Here is an 18595-nt window from a genome sequence, read left to right on the forward strand (position 1 = left end):
GAAAATTACGTCTTTCTCGAAAACTACGTCACTTCAGAGGGAGCCGTTTCTCACAATGTTTTATACCATCAACCTCTCCCCATTACTCATTACCAAGTAAGGTTTTATGCTAATAATTATTTGGAGTAATTACCAAAAGTGTCCACTGCCTCTAACTAAGATCAATGCGTACTGACACCCCAGATTGCAGAGTAGGGCTTTAAAAACCAAAGAGAAATGTATGTTAGCAGGCTTCGCACTTTCTTGCTTTAAACTCGCAAGCTTTTACGCATTTGCACACATGAACAGCCATTCACAGCCCTGTCTTTCAAAAGCCACAGATGTAAAATACCTTTGAATAAATCAACCAAGTTGGTTCTTATTCGTCTGTTGTTTTTCCCTCTCTCCAGGAGCCGTTTGTTCAGACGTGTGTTACATTCCTGAAGCGTCGTGCCCCTCAGGTGATCGGTGGCCTTGAGCCTCAACCAAAGGAACTACCTGGGGGAGGGAAGACGGGTGTGTTGCCCCCTGAGACCATCGGGACCATGCTGGCGTGTCTTCAGGCATGTGCAAGGTGGGTGCATAGAACTGGCTCTTCTCAGAGATTCTTAAAGAAGGGTGTCGAGCCTCGGCTTCTAGATGTTGCCTCCATACTTCATTAAGATATTCTCTGCCTTGCGAAAGAGCTTCGTTTATTAGTTACTTTATGATTTGTGGTTGTTATGGCTTCTTACCGTATTCATGAAGTATGGAAGTATGGACAAAATGTGAGTTTGAATTTAACTGAATTGAATTGAATTGAAGGGCAAATTCAGTTAGTGATGCACTCATGTTCTCAATAATAATAATAATAATAATAACAATTAAAACTTATAAAGCGCCATCTATCTAAGACTAAACTTAATCCGAGGTGCATCAAAACAAACAAAAAACAGAGAGAGTAAGAAAAAAGAATACAAATTACGTAGCTTGGAAAGAAATATTGAGTATGTTGAATAAAAATGTTGATTTAAATAAACATGTTGGCATAAATAAATGGTTAAAAACAGACAGAAAATCAATCATAAGAAATGTTATATAGGTGTGTTTTTAGCAATGTTTTGAAAATGTCCGGGTACTTTGTAGCTCGGATATGTAAAGGAAGAGAGTTCCAGATATAAATATAACTCTAATGCCTGTGGTAGCAAAAAAATTCCAATTACAAGTCTCTAACCTCGCGTGACAATGGTATAACACTTCAATTTATTTGATTCTCATTCATAGAGAAATTCAAAACTTACTGTCACCGAACGTCAAAAACAAATAAGTTTCAATGCTATTTCAATTGAATATCACCACAATTCAGTACACTGCCTTATTCCTGGTGGAAAACTGGCTGGCACAATTCATGACTTGGGTGGATTTCACAAAGAGAAATACTATCTTGAGTTAGGACAAGTTACTCATTCTAACTTACATGTGTGACTAGCCTGAAGTTTTTAATAACTCCTAGTTAGGACACTTCCTTACTCTTTGTGAATTCGACCCCTGGGGAGTAGCCTGCGATGGACTGACATTGTTTCACGGGGGAATAGAAATGTTCCAAGTCATTTAAAGACAGTGGACACTATTGGTAATTGTCAAAGACCAGTCTTCTCACTTGGTGTATCTCAATATATGCATAAAATAACAAACCTGTGAAAATGTGAGCTCAATCGGTCGCCGAGGTTACAGGATAATAATGAAAGACAAAACACCCTTGTCACACGAAGTTGTGTGCTTTCAGATGCTCGATTTCTAGACTTGAACATCTAAACTTGAGGTCTCGAAATCAAATTCATGGAAAATTAGTCTTTATTCAAAAACAATGTCACTTCAGAGGGAGCCGTTTCTCACAATGTTTTATATCATCAACCTCTCCCCATTACTCGTTACCAAGTAAGGTTTTATGCTTGTAATTATTTTGAGTAATTACCAATAGTTTCCACTGCCTTTAAAGGCACTGGAACTGGATATAAACACCCAGCCTGATGAGCCATATGGTCACATCCACAGACGAACACTGTCTAATTCCATGATTGTATTCCATTCCCCGTCTACAGTTCAGTAGCGCCTGAGTTAGCAGAGACCATCATGACGATGGTGGCTAATTGTTCCAGTCTACTCAAGTCCAGACCCCCACCAGGTGTCATCAAATCCCAGGTGGGGATATCGTCACTGTCGCCTGGCATCGGACCACAGGTAGATTACCCATTGCCGTAATTTTTTTTCCCAGCAATATAAGCTTGAATTTTGGTTGCAGTAATTGGAGAAAAAAACAATGTTTATGGCTTCACGCTCTGAATTTAGCAGAGTATTACTCAAAGGCTAAATCACAACACACTCATACAAGTATACTCGTGTAAAAAGGAAGTAATAATAACAGTGGCTTCTTTTAGTGACGCTCAAGGCGCTGTAACATTCAGTAATTTCCTGCAAGGTATGTGGGACTATACGTTTGAACTGTTAGATGAGACTTACTCCATAGCACGATGTAATGGTGCTGTGGCGCAATATGCAGTCAATCAAAGCAGGAACACCGGGGCGAACCAAATCACACATCAAAACAACCATTGTCACATTGTCACATCATAAATAAGGACCAACATTAAGACACCATACCCTTAGAATGTTACTGTTTTTTTCTTGGTTCGTATTTTTAGATGGAGGGAATAAGTGGAATGTCTGGTCTGGGCAACACAACTCCATCCAATCCTGGGATTCACAACTTCCCAAACAACCCACTCAGCTCTGCTTTTGGGAACATCCAGTCATCTGCTGCGGCAGCAAGCCAGAAACCCTTCCCTCCTCTAGGGGCTACCACGATGAGTGGCAGCTCCCTGGGTGGTGGTTCCTTAGTCGGCGGTGGATCCTTAGGAACTGGGAGTTTAGGAACGAGCGGATTAGGGGGAGGTGGACTCGGATCAGGCCTCGGATCAGGCCTCGGATCGTCGGCATTCGGCGGCGGTCTCGGCGGAGGCTCAGGAAGTAGCCTCGCAGGTGGATTCGGAAGCAGCTCCAGCAGCGGGTTCGGTACCGGCAACGGAAGCGCACTCGGAGGTGGGTTCGGAGGAAGCTCAGCAGCTGCATTTGGATCAGGATCAGGCTCCAGTCTAGGAGGAGGGTTCGGCAGCAGCTTAGGAGGTGGTCTAGGCGGCGGACTCGGAGGCGGATTGGGTACTGGGGGATTAGGAGGAGGGCTCGGTGGGGGGCTAGGAGGTGGATTCGGGAGCAGTCTTGGAGGAGGTCTTGGAGGTGGACTTGGAGGTGGACTAGGAGGTGGTTTGGGAGGTGGTCTCGGGGGTGGACTAGGAGGTGGAGGTGGTCTCGGGGGTGGACTAGGGGGTGGAGGTGGCCTCGGTGGAGGTTTAGGAGGCGGTCTCGCCAGCTTGACTGGAGGCGCTAACCTTCAGTCTAACCCACATGGTGAGTCTTAAGCTGTGTCAAACTTAGCGACTACGACTGCAGCTGTTGATAAGGGCAGTCTTTGCTTCTATGATCCAGCCGCAGTCGCTTATCAATAATCAGTCTTAGTTTCTTAATGCTACTTGGGCCCAATTTCATTTGGCCTGTAAGCAGAAAAATGTGCTAATAAGCACAGAACAATCATGCTTAGGTCACCAACTGGGTACCAACCAACATTCATATAGTCTACGATGTTGCAACTGGTGCCCCGTTCATTTATGTCTAGCAAAGAAACTTGCTTAGCAGTTTAAAACAGCTCTTTGCAACTGAAATTGGTTGACTAAAAGTGGCCAATGGTAAGGAAGGGGGTGTGAGTGGGGGGGGCTCTACTATAGACACTTGTAGTGAAGAAAAGGTTAGTGAAAAAAAAAAAAAATGGTTTCCTGTGGGAACGAAAACAATACTAAAAATGAACTTCGCATCTCCGAGATGTGATACATTTTATTTATTTTTTATTTTGTATGCAAGTCGCCAGACATACAAGGCCTGAAGGCCACTTCAAGGTGTGGGCTACAATAATTTTAGTCCAGAGGCCATTGCCACCTACTCCTAGGGCTGAAACAGGGTTACCCCTTTTACAGTCCATACGGATGTAAGCTTGGGTATCATCAGTCCGAAGCCTGGCTGGTAGAGCAGAAAGCACTACCTCCCCAATTTGATGTAGCAAGTGTCACAACTGGGATCCGAACCCACACTCTGCTGACAAAAACAGTAGAGCTTGAATCCGGTGCTCTTAACCGCTCTGCCATGTTTGGAAAGAATACCTAGTTGCATTCGTATGCTCTAGTTTGCAACGTAACAAACACAACAGGATGTTGTGCTGATGTAACAATATTTTAGTAGCAAGTAATAAATCACAAGGGAAACTGACTGGCACCCCCAAACAAAGATATTGACTAACGGGGGGACTGCCAACATAGGGCTAGATAGCTCAGTTGTTTGAGTGCCAGTATGTTAATGTGGAGGTCGTTGGTTTAAAGGCAGTGGACGCTATTGGTAATTATGCAAGGTAGTTATTAGCATAAAACCATACTTGGTTACGAGTAATGGAGGTTGGTAGTATAAACAATGTGAGAAACGGCTCCCTCTGAAGTGACGTAGTTTTCGAGAAAGAGTATTTTTCCACGAATTTGATTTTGAGACCTCAGATTTAGAATTTGAGGTCTCGAAATCAACCATCTGAAAGCACACAATTTCGTGTGACAATGGTGTTTTTTCTTTCATTATTATCTCACAACTTCGATGACCGATTGAGCTCAAATTTCACAGGTTTTGAGATACACCAAGTGAGAGGACTGGTCTTGGATAATTACCAAGAGTGTCCATTGCCTTAAAGTTGTGCTCCAGTCAATTTGTTCTCGTTAACACCTAAGATATTTAAATAGTTTAAATTTGTGTGTTCAATGCTTGTGTTAATTGTAGAGCTCCGAGGGAGTAGTGCCTTGCCTCCAGTGGGTGGCGACCCTTTCAACAGGCAGCCAGTTGGCAGTACTCCTGGTAGCGGGTTCGGGAACCAGACCCAGCCGGCAATCAACCAGCCAGCGAAGAGCAACACTGGAGCCATCAAACCAAGTCAGTCACGCTTATTTTGAGATAAATTCCTTCATGCACTGAGCGGTCGCCAGCGACCGTTTTAAATCCCTAAAACAGTTGTATAATGAAAATACCACATGGCCAAGCAGTTTTCAGAATGGGAAAAAGGACTCTTGAGGGTACTTTTGTGACCCTTTTTTTTTTTGGGGGGGGGGGGGGTTTGCAGTTTGCAAAAGAAACAAGTAAAAATGCAGGCCAACATCCAACATTCTTATATTTTCTTAAAATTTTCCTGAAGACAAGCAGAGTATACTGTTTGCGCCGAGACCAAACCGGCTCTTTTCGGAGCCACCACCAACCACTCCTTCAAAAGAGATTTTACACATGGTTGTACCCGCAAGTGTACTATTCATAGTTATATTTATAGTTGCTCTTATATTTTCTTGATTGATTGAAGTACTAACTAAACCTCTACTTTTTTTTCTCCATCAAGGTGATATTTCTAACATCTGGCCAGAGTTGAGTCAAACATTTCCGCCAGAGATTGATGAGGAAGCCAACGGGTACTTCCAACAGATCTACAACCAGCCGCCGAACCCCGTCATGTCGGTGGATGAGGTCCTTCAGATGCTCAAACAATTCAAAGACTCGCAGGTCAAAAAGGAAAGGGTGAGTCTACTGGGCGTATAAAAAAACATAGTTAGAACATATGATGCAGTCTGTAATTTTAAGGGCGTCTGATTGTCAAATCGCAGCTACTTACCCAATTCATCTGACGTCATCACCCAGGTTGTCATCGGCCCTGTTTAATCTTGTTTACACTAAGGAGTCGTGGAGTGGGATTCCCCCTGGCAGCATGTGACATCATTTCACCTTGAGTCATGATCACAAAAATCTTGGTTGCACCATTTTCAGAGTCAATGTCCCTGTGTGTTATACAGTGTCAGGCCTGTAGTTACGCTATGGTAGTTACGCTATGGTCACGGAGGCCTTGTCCTCTGTTATTGGTCCCTGGTCTTGGCCTTGAAAGTCACCTAGTTTTGTAGTAAAGTCCTGTTTACATCCTCCAGGGGGTGTTTATGTGCATGCTGAGGAACCTATTTGAGGAGTACAAGTTCTTCTCTCAGTTCCCACTATTCTAGCTTGTGCTTGGAGGAGAACCCTGTAGTTTTGTTCCTCTATTTCGGGGGGCATTTACTTTAGTTGCCTAGTTTTGTAGTAAAGCAGTGTTAATTGTTGTATACATCCTTCAGGAGGTGTTTATGTGTATGCTGAGGAATCTTTTTGAGGAGTACAAGTTCTTCCCTCAGTATCCAGAGAGGGAACTTCTCATCACAGCCTGTCTGTTTGGCGGCATCATAGAGCAAGGACTTGTCACGTGAGTAAAGATAACAAAAAATTAAATTAAATACTTTATGTGATGCGATCAAGCTAAATGAGTCGTTTGTCAAAAAATATCAGTATGAGGCAGTGTTGTAGCCATGGTGGGCTGGGCGGGCCTGCCCAGGACTCTCAATTTTTGCCCAGCACTCTGAGCAAAATACTTTATGCTGCCTAGCACAGATTTTGAAATATTGTCCACTTTGCATTGGTCTGTGACACAGCTAACAACAAGGAGAATCAATTGTCACAGAGAAAGAACACAATCCAATGGCCGTTCAATCCAATGGCCGTATGACACAAACAGTTTGGAAACCCGGCCCCACTTCAGCAATAATGGCCCACAAATAAACATGAATAATTGTGTGGATCCCCTTGCCCTCGGTAGACTTCCAACAAAATTTGATTTATTGCCCACCACTAAATTGGGTCTAGCTACAGTTTGGAGAAACAAGCCAAAACAGGCCGACAGGTGTGAACTTTTTATAAATACATACAATTTGTTATTTAATTGCCAAAATATATCTAACCCAATTTGGTTTTTATACCAACATGACTAGGGGTAACAACTTGTGTCCGTATCTAGCGTCAGAAAGTAAACCAGTCTCAAAAGACACCGCATAACCCACCTCCATCCCAAGTTACGCGCATTTGTATTATTGTTAATTGCATTATTATTGTTTATAAAATGTCTAGTTTTGTACACTATTTGTTATTTGTTTTGCCTTTTGTACTCTAGAAGCACTTTGTATCATTTGTAAAAAGTGCTGTATAACAAAAGGTTGTTATTATTATAACAAGTAACTAAAATTGATTACCTTATATGCGCCTTGTCCTCTTGACAGGTACATGGCACTTGGGATCGCCCTCCGCTACGTTCTGGAGGCGCTGCGGAAGCCTTTCGGCAGTAAGATGTACTACTTTGGAATCGCAGCCTTGGATAAGTTCAAGACGCGTCTGAAGGACTATCCCCAGTACTGCCAGCACCTGTCGGCCATTCAACACTTTAACGAGTTCCCACAGCTTCTGACAGAGGTAAGTCTAGGGGACAGCTCAGCCCGAACATCTGACGTCACACTTTGACGCTCGTAAATAGTACTGAGTATAACAGTGCAACACACATCGGTGTAAGAATGGTCCAATGAGGAACCTTCTTTTGCCAAGTGTCCAGCATGACTTCTTCTGGGTATTGATCGTTGCTTGATACTCGTTTTTTTTCTTTGTTTTTTTCTGAAGTATGTCCAGTTTGGGGTGATGTCAAGGGAGCCACCGCAGCGTGTCCCTACACCATCCAGTACTGTCATCACTGCAGCTTCGTCGACGACAGCAACAGAGGTGACTACACCTGTGTCCGCTGTCAATGCACCCGCTACGTCAGCCACGACAACGTCCACAGCGACGATTACTAAACCCTTAACCAAGGGTGGTACACAAGCTGTAAGTGAACAAATAACCGGGTTCATCCTTTTTACGGTTATTCTGGACCATAATTGTGAACGTTTGGCCAAAGCAAGCTGAATTGATGCCAGGTCGTATGAATGGTTTTCACTTTGTGTTATTTATGTTTGTTGAAAAAATCCCTGCTTATTCGTGTAATTAAAAAAAAGTATAATGATTTTGCACTTGAAACTTGGGAAAAATGCTAATGTCACAAATAAATTCAAAATATGTAGAAACACCGAGTTGCAAAAATTTGTGGGTTTTTGAAAGAGTTGCCTCTTCGTGAAAACCATCATCATCATTCTCTGTGGTCCATCAAGGGGGACGTAGAGCCGCCCAAACCAATTGATTTGTTGCAGACTGCCACAGTTGCTGTGCCGGTGAGCCTTGATCCACTTCTAGCTGGCGCAACCAGGTGTTGCGTGGTCGCTCTCTTTGTGAAAACAGTCACAATAAATGTTCTATTTTCACGCATCTTAAGGATCACTTCATTTGAAGACCCAAACTAATTTATCATCATGGGTTAAAAAAACAAAATAATTTTATTTATATGTATTTTTTTTTCAGCCGTCTATTGCAAACACAACTAACATCGACACCCTGCTGGTGGCCACACCCAAAGATGAAGTCATCAACGAGCCACCGGAAGCGATTCAAGACAAGGTGGCGTTCATCTTCAACAATCTCTCACAGTCCAATCAGCCTCAGAAGGTACGTCATCTTTAGTTCGTCTCTAGCAGGCTCAAAGGCACTGGACACTTTTTGTAATTACTTAAAAAAACTTGCATTGGAACGAGCCATGGAGAGCTGTTGATAGTATGAAACATTGTGAGAAAGGACTCCCTCTGAAGTAATGTAGCTTTTGAGAAAAGGTATTTTCTCTCTCAAATAATAAAATACATCAGCTGAATCCTTTTATTATTCATCTGAAAGCACACAAATTTGTGGAACATTTATGTTTTTTCTATCTTAGTTCTCATGCAACTTTGATGACCAATTGAGCTCGAATTTTCACAGGTTTGTTATTTTATGCATGTGTTGGGCAGACTGTTTTTTGACAAATTCAACAGTTGTCCAGTGTCTTTGAGTCAAGTGTGAAATTAAAAGTTAAAGCAATTTTATCTTTAATCGTGTAAGAACGGATAAAAATGAATTTCAAAATGAAATCAGACACTCCGATTTAAATAATATTAATAATAATAATAATAATAATAATATCGAAGTCTTGTATAGCTCACGTATCTACCAAACAAGGTACTCAAGGCACTGAGTATGTACAAACTTTCAGAAAGAAAGGTTATTGCAGTGATGAATTCTGAGACCCTATTATTTAGCACCTTATGAGGGTTTTCAAGGTGCTACGGCACATATGCATGTAGCAGCCACAGCCAGGAACACCGGGGCAAACCCCTTCTCTTTTCGATAAGTGTACTGGGTTCTTTTACATGCATAAAAGCCAATGGCACACGGACACAGTCCTGCAAGACTTGAACATGACTTTTTTTGTCTTTTTTGTTTTCAGTGTGAGGAGCTGAGGGAACTGATGTCTGATGAATACCTAGACTGGCTGTCTCAGTACATGGTGATGAAGAGGGCCAGCATCGAGATGAACTTCCATCCGCTCTACTCCAACTTTGTGGACCAGATCAAGAAGGGACAACTGAACGATCTCCTGGTCAAGGAGACACTGAGAAATATTGAGGTATGGTTCTTTGTTTCCTTATCACACTCTCTACAGGCATGCAACTCTTCCGCGTTTCTGCGGAATTCCACGGTTTTTTTTTGTGTTTTTGGTTTTTAAGCCTAGTATATGCCTGGCAATATACAACAATGTACAACTACAATATTGTAATATAAGCCTAGTACATGTTAACAATGTACCTTAGAGCATAATAAACCTCAACATTTTCTAGGGTACCATTGTGGGTATCATGTCCCGTGGCGTTTCGGCTGCTTCGCTCCACACTTGCGTTGTGCCTTCGAAAATGTTCCTCTTTTTCAATGGGCAGTTGCATACCTTTCTCTAGTGTTTCCTGTTAAGTAGGAGAGAAACTGGTGCAGCATCAGACTAGTTTAATGGAATTTGATCAATTAGATCATCCAAGTTTCCTCTTTTGTCAGCAATGGCTCTCACCCCTGATTTTGTGTCAATGTATGTGGGGAAGTCCAACGCTTCCAAAACCTTTTGAAGAGAGCAAAACCAGCTTATTGCCCCTGTGAAGTACTCGCTAGTCGCCTTCATCCCAGTATTTTTTTTCTGTGCCGATGATTTCCTCTCTTTTATACATTACGTTCCTTCAAGACCTGACCTAAGGTCCAGCTCCAACCAATTCCAGCTGACTGTCCCACGCACCCATAACAAGACTGGTGATAGAACATTTACAGTCACTGCAGCGAAGGAGTGAAACAGTCTACCACGCTCAATCCAAAATGCCAAATGAACCGACAAGTTCAAGAAAATGATCAAAACATACCTATTTCAACATAAATCAACTTATTGCATTCAGGTGGCTTTCATTTCATTAATTCAATTGATTTTTCATTCATTTATTTTCCTGTAGTAAATAATTTTGTAAGCGCTGTGATTTAGTTTTCTAAGTTGAGCGTATTTAAAATGCTGTCTATTATTATTATTAATATTATTATTATTGTTATTCTTTTCCTCTCTTTCCAATAGGTTTTACTGAGCTCGGACAAAAGTGACGCCAACTTCTCGGATCGGACTCTTCTCAAGAATCTGGGTCACTGGTTGGGAATGCTGACATTGGCAAAGAACAAACCTATCCTACAAATTGTAAGACTCGAGAGACAAATTTATTAAAAAAGTGTCATGAATGTCCGTCAGTGTTGTACCGTCCTTTGAACTAAATCCTCCATCATCTTGGCCCAATTTTATGGCTCTGCTTAGCAGGGAATTCTGTGCTTACGACAAGTGTATTTCACGGGTTAGCGGCAAGTTGTGGCTTCTGCGCGTACGTACTCCACGTTATCAAGCATTCTACGCTTACACGGCTAGCGCAGATACTCGGTGCCTGCACGTAAACGGGGAATCGGGGTCGTAAGCGCAGAATTCCGCGGTAAGCAGAGCCATGGAATTGGGAACTGATCATTGGAAAGATCCGATCTTTCTCTTTCCAATGATTGTCAGATTGGGAATGGAGGGCAAACATGGACAAAAGTACTGTTTTTTAATATTATGGCCTTTGTTCAGGCTCCAGTGTCTTTTTGTGTGTTATCTTGGGCAACCAAAGTTGACATTTGGGGCTCAAGCATGGTAAAGTGCACAGTCTATTTATGCCTCCATTTGGAATGAAAGGATTAATCCAGAGATCACATTTGCAAATTCTGCTGTAAGAAATTTGATTGTCGACAGGTCGTTAAATCCGGCTCTAGTAATTTTTTGTCTTTGTTCAACTTTTTTTTTAAATTTTTTTTTTAATAAATAACTTTGGGTAAAACTGCGGTTTTAAACAGAGCATATTGCTGTACTGTTTGTTGAAGTGACTCCTGATTGCTAGCTTTAAATCTTTAACATTGTTGATCTTCTCCCAAACAGGATCTCGACATGAAGTCCCTGATCCTTGAGGCGTACCACCTTGGCCAGCAGGAGCTTCTCTACGTTGTCCCCTTCGTTGCCAAGGTGATGGAATCTTGCAGCAAGAGCCGCGTCTTCAAGCCACCCAACCCGTGGACGATGGCCATCATGGGAGTACTGGTCGAGCTCCACCAGGAGCCCAATCTCAAACTCAATCTCAAGTTTGAGGTGGAAGTGCTGTGCAAGAACATGGGGCTGGAACCCAAAGTGAGTTTAAAGGATTTATTGCTTAGTGTGGGGTCCCATTTTCATGATGAAGATTTTCTGCTTAGCAAGTTTCTTCGCTTTTACAAGAAAAATGAGTGGGGAATAGGGGGCAACAATATAAACTGTGTGGAATTTGGGGTTGTTAACTTGTTTTCTGCAAAGCGCGTTTCTTCTGTGCTAAGCAAATTTTGTCCTGTGCTTAGCAAGTTTGTTTAGCTTTATCAGCTTTATGAAATTTTAGCTATGTCTTATGGCTTTGCTTAACGGGGATATTTTGAACGTGTGTTTGGTTAACATTGGGGTCTCCCTGGGGCTGTGTTCAATGGGGATAATAACTCCAGTGTGAAAGGGGCTTATCATGCCTGTTTATAAGCTATGGTTCTTTAACAGGTTTAAAGAAATTGATTTATTTTGTCAACTTTTCTTCCTTTTTCGTTTTCACAGGATGTAAAGACCTACAACTACCTAACGGATTCCTCACAGCTCCGCCATCTCCACGAGAAACTTACCGGCGCCAAGAAGGCCGGCGAGGAGCAGCCGTTAACCCAGCCACCAATGCAACAACAACAACAACAACAACAGCAGCCCAGTGTCCAGCCGAACACCAGCACTCCGATACCCAGCAGTACCGCGGGTTCTATGGCATCTCTGGTGACGGATACCATGCCCACGCCGACGCTGTCTACCGTGACGACACCTGCAGTTGCTCCGACGGCAGGTGGCGCCCCGGCGGCGCAGCAGTCCGCTGCGCCCATACCGCAGTTCAGCTTCCATGATCTGAACACGTCCTCACTTGCTGGTCTGGCTCCTCATATTGCCATCAATGCACAAGTAAGTGGTGCAGCAGCCGATTTCACGAGTTAGGACGTGCAACCCGTCCTAACTTAGGATTAATCTTAAGGTCTGCATGCTACAGCGCAGGGTTGGGACTCGTCCTAAGTGCTAAGATCAATCTTAAGTTAGGAAGAGTTTGGTGAAATCGACGGCTGTCGGCATACGAATAAAATATTGCATTCGATCAGGAGAAACAAACTAGTTCTAAAAGGCTCTGAAGAGAATCAGCATTCATACTGGGAAAATTATATGAAGCTGCTCAATGTAAAATTTGTTGTCTTACTGCAGGAGTTCCATTTCATAGTGCGGCTAAATGTAAGCACACAAAACGGTATGCAAACCGTCCTGTGCTTACTGTATGAATAATGAATGACATAACAATGTAAATCCATGGTGAACACGCCAGGTGGCTGACTAGGTTTTTTGTTAACCTGTGAAATAATTTTTTGCTTAAGGGTCTATGTAACTTTTGTAGGAAAAAAAACACAATGTCCACAGATTTACACTAAACTTACACAGTTGTAAGATAATGATAGTGGAAAGCTTCCCTAAAAATATTACGTGCTGAGGTGCTGTAGTTTTTGGGAAATGAGTAAAACAATGTCATGAAAAAAATTGTTGTCTCATGAGACGATTTTTTTTTAAAATCATTTACAAACGCATTTTCATGACTTTGTTTTACTCATTTCTCTAAAACTACAGCACCTTAGTAAGTAATATTTCAAGGGAAGCTTTCCACTACCATAATCTTAAAACCCTGTAAGTTTAATGATTAGTGTAAATCTGTGGACATTTTGAAAAGGTACCCAAATCCTTTAAGCAAATTTTGTTGCTGTAAGTAGCCCAAAAATGTTCATGTAAAGTAGTTGACCACTGGTTTCAAAGAGCATTATTAATATTACTGAGACTGGTTTCTTATGCTCCATCTACAGATTCCACTATTCCAGCAGCATCCACAGCTTCGTAGCTGTGTACGACCCATGCTGGAAAGAGCAGTGCAGGAACTAGTCCATCCCGTTGTGGATAGATCAATCAAGATTGCTCTGACTACGTGTGAACAGATCGTCAGAAAGGTAAATGTTATTGATTGACCTCAAACAGATATCAGAAAGGTTAATGTCTCATTGTTCAAGATCATCTCGTACTTATGTTATTGATTGACTGCAGTTACCAGAAATTGAGTTTTGTTTGAAGATTGTGTTATGTAAAGATGCATTTGCCTTTTCAGAGATGACTTGAAAGCAAGGCTGCCCTATGGACAAGGGTCCTTGTCAATATTAGTCCAGGACAAGATTCTTTACTCGGGTGGCACGGTTGGCTTGTGTGTAAAGCGCTCGCCTCTCACCAAGGTGACCCCGGTTCGATTCCCGGTCGGGGCCATATGAGAGTTGAGTTGTGCGTTGTGCCCCATGGTCATAATGGGTTAATGTGGCTGGCAGCTGAATGCGCCCTTGCATGCCTGCTTCTCGAACACTTTGTAGCCGCGTCCTTCGCAATTCAGCTCTTAGCTGCGAGTAAGGATGACTAGCCCCCCCGAATTATTATCATAATAATTATTTACCTGCCATTAATTCATCTTATTCGAAAGTGGGTGTTTGAGAAACCATGATGGGAGAGGTTCTTAGTGCCTAGGGTTACGTTTTTTTTACAAACCGCTGACACTCCAAACCTTTCAAATTGCTCCAAAACTGCAAGTTTGTTGATACTTTTTATTAATCAACCAGTCAAACCGTAGAGCGCTCATCTGGATGCATTGGCATAGGGCATGTCTTTTAGTAGTGCATTGGAGAACTGTGTGCCTTTAAGCGAGTAAAACTATGTCTTTCATTTAAAATACAACACAAATTTTGGAGAGGACTACCTGTCCTGGATTAATTTTGACAAGACCCCTAACACTTCTCTTCAGCCAACTTGCTGCAAGACCACGGTGACCCCCATGAAATTTAACTCTTTTAAACACTGCATGGTTTTTTTTTGTCCTTTCTAGGATTTTGCGTTGGACCCCGAGGAGAATCGCATGCGCATCGCTGCGCATCACATGGTGCGTAACCTGACAGCGGGTATGGCTATGATCACATGCCGTGAGCCTCTACTAACAAGCATCAGCAATATGTTCAAGTCGGCGTGCATCACTGCACTCAAGGTAAGGCTGTTCATAGACTGTGCGAATCACGCCTGTATACAAAAAAGAGATAACAACTGGAACAAGGAGTTTACTTTACTACTTTATGAAATCAAGTGTTCTTTTTGCATCCTATTTCTGCAAATTTACTTAAAATAAAAGTATAATTTGGTTGTACCCTTAAAAGCAGTGGACACTATTGGTAATTACTCAAAATAATTATCATCATAAAACCTTTCTTGGTTACGAGTAATGGGGAGAGGTTGATAGTATAAAACATTGTGAGAAACAGCTCTCTCTAAAGTGACGTAGTTTTTCGAGAGAGTAGTAATTTTCTACGAATTTGATTCCCAGACCTCAAGTTTAGAACTTGAGGTCTCGAAATCAAGCATCAGAAAGCACACAACTTCGTGTGACAAGGGTGTTTTTTCTTTCATTATTATCTCGCAACTTCTATGACCGATTGAGCTCAAATTTTCACAGGTTTGTTATTTTATGCATATGTTGATATACACCAACTATGAAGACTAGTCTTTGACAATTACCAATAGTGTCCACTGCCTTTAAACAGATTTATTAAGACCAAGATCTTTTACCTGCACAAAAAAAGGAAGGCAGTCTACTTTGAGAATATTTTTATTTTGAGAGATGTCCATGTACCTGAACCAAGAACTGTTTCTGGTTCATCGATCAATTTTGGCGTACCTCTGAAGACACCTGTTTTGGTCATGGAGACTAAAACACAGGCCTGATTTACCCCTTTCTCTTCTTCTTTGATGTAAGGAATGTGGAAGTGATGAACTTAATTCTACTGATTATAACACAGGTCTTTGGACTTGTCATGGTCAAAAAAAATAGAGGTATAGTTTCTGATCCATAAGCCTCCTCAAACAAACATTAACGCTCAAAGCCATTGGACACTTTCGGAACAGAAAAAGAAAAAGTTTACAGATTTCCAAATAACGGACAGGGTTTACGGAAGGTAATGGTGAAAGACTTCTCTTGAAATATTATTCCATGAAATGCTTTACTTTTTGAGAAAAAAACATTAAAACAATTATCAATGCTCGATATCGACAAAACGTGCGGAAACAAGGGAGGGTTTGCCCGTTATTTTCTCCCGACTCCAATGAGCGATTGAGCCTCAATTTTCACAGGTTTGTTATTTTATATAAAAGTTGTGATACACGAGCTGTGGGCCTTTGGACAATACTGTTTACCGAAAGTGTCTAAAGGCTTTAACAAATCAAAAAACTGAACAATATGGGAGAATGAACAATTGCTGATGATAAGTTAACAAAAAGAACAAAATTACTGTGTCTTCAGCTAAAAAAAGGGTATAACCAAGGCCTGATATGTTGTTCCTGTGTAGGCAAGGTAATTACTTTTTTCGGCTTTAGTCATTAACGCCTATTTTGTTGTCACACCACAGGGAGGCACCCCACAGACTAAGGAGTTGATTGACCAAGCAGCCAACGTGGTAGCTACAGAGAATGTGGAGCTCGCTTGTTGTTTCATCCAGAAATGTGCCGTGGAGAAAGCCATCCCAGAGATGGACAGGCGTCTTGCAACGGTAAGGGAGGAATGTTAAAGAGTCAATTAGTCGGTCAACCCCCAGGGTTGGTTGTTAGAGTTTCAACCCAGAGTTACCTAAGATAAGATAAGATAAGATAAGAACTTTATTATCCCACACTGGGGAAATTAAAACTGGCCATGATTCAAACAGTACAGACAAAAACACTTAAAATTATTTAACAATAAACAGACAGATAAAAATTTTAATTAAGAATATCAGGTCTAAAAATATGTATCTGGCATGGATTAAAAATTATGCACAGAAATATTTATATTCAAGGTAAAATGTACACAAGAGAGGTCCTTAAATTTGACAAAGCATACAACACAGCAGACTTGAGAGCCATTGTAAAAACGGATTGCAGTAGGGACACAGGAGTTGTTGTAGCGTTGTGTCCTAATTCTACGTTGCAAAAGGCGATCCTCCCGCCGACGACTTAACAAAAACTCAGGGTACATGGGATGGGATGGGTCAGACAGGACCTCTAGGTTTATTCTGCGTTTTTCTCAAAACTTATACTTTATGTCTTGGCCGAGTGGACTGAAGTTCTGGTTGCTGAGTCATTAGGGTGTAGGTTCGAATCCCGGTCATGACACTTGTGTCCTTGAGCAAGACACTAAACTACAATTGCTTCTCTTCACCCAGGAATAAATGGTACCTGTGAGGGCAGAGATGGTTCTTGAGATTGATTTAACTTGTTCGCACTACATATTTGGCAGCACGGTAAAGATCTAAACTCAAAACCAGTTGTTGACGTTTTATATGCAATACTTACACTGATAACGTTTATCATTTCTCTCTCTCTCTCTCTCTTTTCCTTTTAGGAAATTGAACTGCGCAAGCACGCTCGCAATGAGAACCGACGCTATTGTGACCCGGTTGTCCTGACATACCAGGCAGAGAGAATGCCGGAACAGATCAGACTGAAGGTACTAGTCAATCATATCATGTGGCGTGTCATGGCCGAGTGGTTAAGAGCACCAGATTCAAGCTCTGGTGTTTGATCAGCAGATTGTGGGTTCAAATCCCGGTCGTGACACTTGCTACGTAAAATTGGGGAGGTTGTGCTCTCTGCTCTATCGGCCAGGCTTTGGACTGATGATACCCAAGCCTACATCAGTATGGACTGTGTAAGGGTTAACCCTGTTTCAGCCCTTGGAGTAGGTGTCAACGACCTCTGGAATACAATAGTTGTAGCCCACACTTTGATGGTGCCTTCCGGCCTTGTGTGTCTGGTGACTTTCATCAAATAAATTAAACTATACAAAATAAAAATTATAAAGAAAAGTAAAATTAGAGCTTGTCATACAGACTGATCAGAAATAAGATTTTTTTAATTTATTTTTTTATTTTTACGAAATACATGTGGGAGCTCTGGTGTTGTCAGCAGCAGAGTGTGGGTTTGAAGCGTGGACATGACACTTGTACCCTTGAGCTAGGCACTTAGCCATAATAGCTTATACGGACCGTGAAGGGGGTTAACCCTGTTTTAGCTCCAGGAGTATGTGGCATCGTGTCCCTGGTGGCAGTTGATTTCGGTCGACAGCCCAACTCAGTAAGGCCGTGTAAAAAAAGAAACATGTTTAGCGTCCAGGTTTCTATAAAAAAAAAGGAAGGAGGAGGGGCTTTATATATTTTTTTTTTTCAGGATATAAAAAAAAAAGGAAGGAAAAGGACCCTTTATTTTTTAATGACTGCCCAACACATTTTTAAAGTAAAGTACTTTCTTGATGAGACCGTTAAAATCAATCCCTTTTTTCCATTTAAAATGAAAAAGTAAAAAATCATTAAAAAACATTTCCAGAGGTCCTTGTTTCAAATCCCACTCTTGCCAATTCTTTGTTCAAAATCGGTATTAAAAAAAAGGGAGGAGGCGGCCTCTAAAAAAGGAAGCAGGCGGGGACGCTAAACATTTATTTACTTGGCCTTAAGTGTATCCTCACCGGCGATCTATCAAAAATAAATGATTATGATTGTTATTAATTGATTGTGTCTGCTTTGTTTGTATGATAGGTTGGCGGTGTTCCAGCTGGCCAGATAGCTGTATATGAAGAGTTTGCCCGCAGTATCCCCGGCTTCCAGCCGACACTAGAGGCTAGCCAGCCCCCAGGATTCCTGGTCAAACCCATGCAGGTAGGAACCTAGCTTGTTTGTTTGTTTGTTTGTTTGTTTGTTCAGATGATCTTCCCAATCAAGGGAACACAGCAAACTCCCGCAAGGGGATACGAATGCCAAGTTGGGAACAGCCAATCTCTCTCATGAATTGCATATATCAAGAAGTTGTGATTCAGTAACTAAACGACAATACTTATTCTAGTCATTGTGAAATCAGCGGTTAGCTTGGGTAGGATTCGAACTCGCGACATTGTAAATTTAAGTCCTGTAGTCTAACCACAGGACCATGGTGTGTATGGAAAACCCTGAGCTACATGGAACAACTAGCAAT

At 41.8% G+C, this 18595-nt stretch overlaps 1 protein-coding gene across 1 annotated transcript in view; it reads left to right on the plus strand.

The window, feature by feature from the left end:
- Nucleotides 1-18595, plus strand: part of LOC117289308 (CCR4-NOT transcription complex subunit 1-like) — a 51478-nt gene that overhangs the window by 16825 nt on the left and 16058 nt on the right. Inside the window, exons 14-32 of the mRNA XM_033770377.1 lie at nucleotides 390-553; nucleotides 2061-2199; nucleotides 2661-3288; nucleotides 3349-3423; nucleotides 4885-5034; nucleotides 5489-5664; nucleotides 6249-6373; nucleotides 7221-7410; nucleotides 7612-7812; nucleotides 8383-8526; nucleotides 9338-9517; nucleotides 10493-10609; nucleotides 11372-11617; nucleotides 12062-12448; nucleotides 13384-13524; nucleotides 14439-14594; nucleotides 16006-16146; nucleotides 16974-17078; nucleotides 18163-18282. Coding sequence (XP_033626268.1) covers nucleotides 390-553; nucleotides 2061-2199; nucleotides 2661-3288; nucleotides 3349-3423; nucleotides 4885-5034; nucleotides 5489-5664; nucleotides 6249-6373; nucleotides 7221-7410; nucleotides 7612-7812; nucleotides 8383-8526; nucleotides 9338-9517; nucleotides 10493-10609; nucleotides 11372-11617; nucleotides 12062-12448; nucleotides 13384-13524; nucleotides 14439-14594; nucleotides 16006-16146; nucleotides 16974-17078; nucleotides 18163-18282 — 3585 coding nt within the window. The remainder of the gene's footprint in view (nucleotides 1-389; nucleotides 554-2060; nucleotides 2200-2660; nucleotides 3289-3348; nucleotides 3424-4884; nucleotides 5035-5488; nucleotides 5665-6248; nucleotides 6374-7220; nucleotides 7411-7611; nucleotides 7813-8382; nucleotides 8527-9337; nucleotides 9518-10492; nucleotides 10610-11371; nucleotides 11618-12061; nucleotides 12449-13383; nucleotides 13525-14438; nucleotides 14595-16005; nucleotides 16147-16973; nucleotides 17079-18162; nucleotides 18283-18595) is intronic.

This window comes from Asterias rubens, chromosome 4 (assembly GCF_902459465.1).
Source record: "Asterias rubens chromosome 4, eAstRub1.3, whole genome shotgun sequence".
Classification (NCBI taxonomy): Eukaryota; Metazoa; Echinodermata; class Asteroidea; order Forcipulatida; family Asteriidae; genus Asterias; species Asterias rubens.